The sequence below is a fragment of the Lactuca serriola genome, chromosome 5, assembly GCF_051521515.1.
Source record: "Lactuca serriola cultivar US96UC23 chromosome 5, Lser_US96UC23_V15, whole genome shotgun sequence".
Taxonomy (NCBI): domain Eukaryota; kingdom Viridiplantae; phylum Streptophyta; class Magnoliopsida; order Asterales; family Asteraceae; genus Lactuca; species Lactuca serriola.
Window position 1 is genome coordinate 254,923,387 of NC_136412.1, and position 6,767 is coordinate 254,930,153.

The 6,767-nt window shown below is 32.3% G+C and overlaps 1 protein-coding gene across 1 annotated transcript; it reads left to right on the forward strand.

Annotated features, from left to right (window-relative positions):
- Positions 1–4,216: 4,216 nt before the first annotated feature.
- Positions 4,217–5,688, forward strand: LOC145054038 ((S)-8-oxocitronellyl enol synthase ISY1-like). Its single transcript, XM_079002171.1, has 2 exons — positions 4,217–4,374; positions 4,453–5,688. The coding sequence occupies exons 1-2, from the start codon at positions 4,336–4,338 to the stop codon at positions 5,581–5,583; spliced, it is 1,170 nt and encodes a 389-aa protein (XP_078858297.1). The 5' UTR covers positions 4,217–4,335; the 3' UTR covers positions 5,584–5,688.
- The last annotated feature ends 1,079 nt before the right edge of the window (positions 5,689–6,767 follow it).

Here is a 6,767-nt window from a genome sequence, read left to right on the forward strand (position 1 = left end):
TTATTGATTCCTTATGATTATCTTTGTCAAAATAAAAGATTTTGGTCATCTAATTAGATAATTGTTACCTTATTTGATAAATGTTAAATTATTTGATCATTATCTTGCATGAAATTGAATTAGGTCATAATTAGATAATCACCAATTAATTGTTTAATTGCCTTATTTGTATTTTGATCTAATAGTTTTGAGAGTTTTCAAAACTTGCCCTCAAGTTTTGGATTTTAATTTTTTGATTAAAAAGTTTAATTTTGAAACATTTAAATTCTAAACCCTAATGATTTGAAATGTTTCAAAACTTGCCCTCAAGTTTTGGAATTTAAATTTTAATTAAAAATTTATTTTTAAAATGTTAAATTCTAAAACCATAACTTTTGAATAAGTTCAAATTACACCCTTATGGTTTTATTAAATTAATTAAGTGTATAATTAAAAGATAATTAATAAATCCATAGTGATATGGTTTACATTTAAGTAAATTAAAAGTATAATTTATTAAATTAGACCTCCTAGTATTTTAAAAGTGTAAAATACACCCTTATACTATATATAACATTAAAAGTCTAATATTATATATATGTATAACTTAAACTGCTAGTTTTACCATTAGTAGGCCGCATTCACGAAGGCGGTCTATAAGGGGGGGGGGGGGGAGGTATAAGGTTATGGCCTATAAAATGGTCGTTTAATGGGTGTCCACTCTCACCCACCGCTTCCTTGATTGGTGGAGGGTCGTTAGCCGAACGGGTAGGATAGGGCAAACCCTCTCCTCATTAAAAGTATAATGAATATTAAAGTAACTAAATGTTTTACAAAATTCTCAATCTTAGTTACTATAGGCAAAAGTGAATTTATAAAATTCCATGAAATTACACTTTGTACCCTTTCGAAGACGTTAGTGGAGCGTGTGTGGTTAACCGATACACTAAATGGTTCTAAGCAAAGGTAGCAAAGGGTGACTCAATGTTTGTTATAGTTCGGTGGAGCGTGTGTGGTTAACTGGCACATCGAATAGGTGACTGTAACATTGGGGGTACCATGTAAGTTTGCATGGTTATTCGCACTCTATTTTGTGATCCTCGGCATCCCACTCACAAATCGAGGGGCATATCGAGATTTAAACATGCCATTGAAAGGTTCAATGAATCTCAAAGGATCTAGGAGTTTTCAATACATTTAAAACCTAATCTCTTTTTGTTTTTCATGGTGGAAAATTAGTGAATCGTCATTCACTTACCTTCAAATGTTCTGCAATTTGGGTTACGGCATCCCTCTCCCAAGTTTGTAGAATATTGTGTTGGGTCCTAGCCTTAATATCTCATTTGGGTGATTTATTAAGGACTCAATCAATCAACTAACTTGATTTTTTTCTCCCGTTTTGTAGATGTCAAAGTATGACAACTATGGTCTTCCTAAATCCCGTGGAACAAGCTTTCCGCATGAAGATGATATTCCACAATTCGATCGAGGAACACGAGATCATGCTTCACTTCCTCCACCTCCTCCTATTTTTCTCCCTAACCCACAAGCTCAAAGGCTTGAAAAGTTCAAGCACACTCAAGCCCTGTTGGCAATGAAACATGAAGATGGAAAGTCAGTGTGTGCACACGTCTTAGAGATGAAGTTACACATTGATAGATTAAGAATGTTAGGAGTCGTTGTCTGTGAGGAACTGGTTGTTGACTGGGTTCTTCAGTCGCTTCCTGACTCATATAGTGAGTTTGTAAGAGAGTACTATATGATGGATCACGACGTGACCCTCATCAATCTCACCTATTTGCTTATTGCTGTTGAATCAACGATGATTTGGTGCACTGGAAAAGCAAAGTTGATTGGTGGATCTGCCTTCCAGACCTCTATGGATATAGGCAATGGCAACGAAAGGCATACCATGGTCGAAAAGTTTGATCATAAGAGAAAGACAAAGTCTGAAGTAGTTTTGTGTGCTATTCCAAAAGAGTCAATTTGCTTTTATTGCCAAGAGAATGGGCATTAGAGACGAAGTTGCCATGTCTACCTGAGAGATCTAAGAGATGGGAGAGTCAAGATGATTGACTCTACTTCATGTAAAATCCACTATCTAACTCCATTAAGTTCCTATTCATTGATTCTTAATACAAAATGTGATAAGATTACATTTAAATGTTTTGCAGGATCAGGGAAAAGAGAGGAAACTTGATGGAAGAGCAAGATGAATCTGATCATGAAGAAATGGATTACGATCACATGGATTCGAAAATCAGATTTTGAGCTTAGAAAGTTATGATAGAGTTGTTAGGAATATTTGATTACATAGTTTTTCAGTTGATTTTGCATTGTAAGGACATGTTTTCCGTTGCTTTTACGAAAGATGCCAATTGTTACAAGCTTTTGAATCTCATTAGTATTAAAGATTCAAATGAAAATGATCCCCATCAAGATATTAAAAATGTAGAATTTATATTCTTTTTTCAGTCCTATTCAATTATGAATATGTCAAAATTTGTTAATGATTATAAATTGGAGATAAAAACTAATAGACTTTATTTCATCATTGTTAATCATTTATGATTTTCAGCTATATTCAAGTTTGGAGCTGTGTAAAGGGGTGAGTATCGATGTCAAGTCAACTCCATGCTCTTGAATTTCTTTTATTTCTTTTTGTTAAATTAAAATCTCCATTCTTTTTTTTTTATTATTATTGTACCTTACAAGTAACATATCATTTATGTATATAAAAAAAATCTTTTAACTCTAATTTTCTTTAAGAAGGATCTTAATCATACTTAAATATAATTATAAACCATATATGTTATAGTTATCATCATACATGATTATAGTTATCGTCATACATGAATAACACTTTATTCATTATAAGGTTCACTATGATTACAACAAAAATGAAAGGCATATGACTTATGTTTTCCTTTCTCTGCCATCAAAAGAGAAACATGTATTCATTTGTGAATCAGTAAAGATGTATGCACAACGTTATTATCTGATATTTTTTATATCTTTGAACTTGATTTTGCATGTGTGAACCCAAGAATAACAATGATCACATGTGCCCTTCTTTGTTTTTGTGTGTGTTGGTAGCAACAAGAAAAATCACAGCAAATCGGATTTTTTTATCTTCTTCAGTCATTTGTGATTACAACCAAACTATATTATCTTTATCTTCACATTTTCCTTTATTCATTAATGATTTCAAATGTATTGGTTTACTATATTGGTAATACTTTAACGTTTATGATTATGATTGAATTGAGGTGTTTTATTCATTAATTTATTTATTTTATTTTTTTTGGGATGGTAGTTTACTCATTCCATCTTTTATTGTTACATATAATCATTCGCAATCAACATAATCAAATCAAATAAAATTCTTAAAAAAAATTAATTTAATGTATTCTTTTGTTCATTTATGAATATACCAGAAAAAATGTTTTTTTTCAATCTTTATAAAAATAATAAAATACAATTAAAAATCAAAATCTAGGAAATTATATAACTAAATTTGCTTTCATTCATTTATATCAAAAGTCGTTTGAATCATGACTATAAGATTTTTTTATTTAATTTTAACGAATAATATTTCATTAAGTATAAATAAAAAAAATCAATGAATTCCTTTATTTAGGAAACAGTTATATAGAATCCCTAAATTGGTGTAGAATTGTTCTTGCGTTCTCAACCTTTTAGGTGTTCTTATTTGATTATATATATATATATATATATATATATATATATATATATATATATATATATATATATATATATATATATATATATATATATAGTTTCTTTTTGTTCTTTGAATTTTATTGTTTATACATGCATTTTGTTTAATTGTTTGTACACCTCCTACGTGTCATTATGTTGGAAATTCAGACCCCAAAGATCATCTATAAAAGCGGTCTTTCAAATCTAATAGATAAAGCAACTAGTGTAAATAAAAATAAGTTTCAATGTGGATTGTCCTAGAAGAATAAAAAGAATTATTTGTTATTTACATAGTATACTACTTAAATTTGTATAGATTACATATTTTTCAGATTAATGGGTTTTAATTGTTAGTTAATTTTTATAACAAAATTCGTCCATTTTCTAAAAAAAAAAATACAAATCATTTTCTATTTACAGGCAACTTATCCTCCAAATCGTATAAACAATAAAAAATAAAAATAAAAATAAACAAATAAATAAGCATCTGATGTTGATCTTACTGAATACAGAATAGTCGTCATAAGACATAAGTCTTATATAAAACCACTCTGTTGCCAGCTCCCTTCCACAACCTTCTCCACCCTGTTCCTTACATCCATTATCCGTCGGAGATCCATTCCCATATACACGATGAGCTGGTGGTGGGCCGGAGCAATTGGAGCTGCAAAGGTAATCAACTTTCATCTCAATCATAATTCATCTACTTTACAATTGATTACTAAATTCAGAATCGATTAATTTACACAGAAAAAGCTCGATGAGGACGACGCTCCACCCAAATACCAGAGCGTTGCCCTAATCCTCGGAGTCACCGGAATCGTCGGTAACAGCCTCGCCGAAATCCTTCCGCTATCCGACACACCCGGCGGTCCATGGAAAGTCTACGGAGTCGCCCGTCGCCCTCGCCCCCAATGGAACGCCGACCACCCTATCGAGTATATCCAGTGCGATATCTCCGATCCGGAAGAAACCCTCACCAAACTCGGTGGTCTCCAAGACGTTACTCATGTCTTCTACGTCACTTGGGCAAATCGATCCACCGAATCTGAGAATTGCGAGATCAACGGAAAAATGCTCAAAAATGTCCTGGATGCAGTGATCCCGAATTCCCCCAATTTACTGCACGTATCTTTGCAAACTGGTCGGAAACATTACATAGGTCCTTTTGAATTGTACGGAAAAGTCGCTCATGATCCCCCTTTTCACGAAAATCTACCTCGTCTTGATGCCCCAAATTTCTACTATACCCAAGAGGACATTCTATTCAAAGCTGTGGAACAGAAGGAAGGATTAACCTGGTCAGTTCATCGACCTGGAACTATCTTCGGTTTTTCGCCTTATAGCATGATGAACATAATCGGTACTTTATGCGTATACGCTACAATCTGTAAACACGAAGGAGTTCCATTGAAATTCCCAGGGACTAAGGAAGCTTGGGATCATTACTCCGATGCTTCAGATGCCGATTTGATAGCTGAGCAACACATATGGGCAGCAGTTGAACCTTACGCAAAGAACGAAGCTTTTAACATCAGCAATGGAGATGTGTTCAAGTGGAAGCACTTTTGGAAGGTGTTAGCGGAGCAATTTGAGGTTGAAAATGGAGGATTTGATGAAGGTGGTGAGAAGATGAGCTTGGTGGAGATGATGAAGGATAAAGGGGAAGTGTGGGATGAGATTGTGAGAGAGAAGGGATTGCAGGCTACGAAATTGGAGGAGGTTGGTGTATGGTGGTTTGTGGATGTGATTCTTGGAGGTGAGTGTATGTTGGACACCATGAACAAAAGCAAAGAACATGGGTTTTTAGGGTTTCGGAATTCCAAATCTTCTTTTGTTTCATGGATTGATAAGATGAAAGGTTACAAGATTGTTCCTTGATTTGAAGGTTGATAATGATTTCATGTTTTGGCTATTTTATGAATGATATGATGTATTTGTAAGAAGAAATGAATAAAAGTGTTTGATTATTGGAGTTTGTTTCAATTGTGTTTTTGTCAAGATAATTGAAAATAAATTTTACTTTTTTTATTTTTTATTTTTTATTTTTATTTTTTGAATTTTAGTAAACTACATATGTGGTATGAAATTACAAATAAAATTTGGTTAAGGATCATTGGATCAAAGATGCACGATACTTGTTTCCTAAACGTATAAACAAAATGTTAAGCACGAAAGTGACCAATAATATATGAGGTGCTATAAAATAAAACAAACGTGGGGTTTAAAAGTATCATTAAATAACTATCTTGTTTTGCAAAATTAATTTTTACTCATTATTTTAATTTGCAATATTACTTTATAAACCTGTCATTACAAAAACGTTTCATTTTCTTTTTATTTTATAGAATAATATAATGTTTCACCTATTTTGAATAGTTTTGAAGTAAGTTATAAAATCGTTAATATGTTACAAAATTATGTATATTTTGACAAACACAAATACACAATAATGTCACAAAACAAAAGGTTTATGCTGGAAAAAACAGAAATTGAGAGATCCAGTTTTCAAAATGAGTAGACATTTATCTTTGGTTTCTCAAAAATATAATGATTTTCATATGCTACACATCCCACTTTTATAGTCTTCACAAAATGAATTTTGGTTGGAGTTATTCGTTATTAAGTTGCCTTTTTATTTATTTTGGTTTGCTTGTCAGAAAAAATATAAACTGAATTGACTCTTGAAAATAGACGATGGATAATATTACTTCCAAACTTTCTATTTGGAAAGCAGAAAGCCAAAATGCTTTCGATTAGTGTTCACATTACGTTGTTGAAGTCGACATTAGGGAGTTCACACATCTACTATATGTGTGTGGGGTTGGTTTAGACCATGTACAAGGTGGCCATTGGAACATGGTCTATAATTTGAAGGGGCCTATTTTTTTTAATAGTATATATAATTTTCAGCCCAACAATCCAAATGTATCAGTCATCATCGGCTCATCACATACGAGAGAGGGAATTGGACGAAACAGAAGCCAACATCACATATTCACGTTCTACATTCAAAAAAACAAATGATCGGTATTACAGTGTTAGCGATTAAGCGAATAGCGACA

Bases quoted from the DNA above. Each gene is read 5' to 3' on its own strand.
- LOC145054038 (XM_079002171.1), top strand. From the start codon at position 4,336: ATGAGCTGGTGGTGGGCCGGAGCAATTGGAGCTGCAAAG. The intron at 4,375-4,452 runs GTAATCAACTTT...TAATTTACACAG, and splicing joins GAGCAATTGGAGCTGCAAAG to AAAAAGCTCGATGAGGACGA.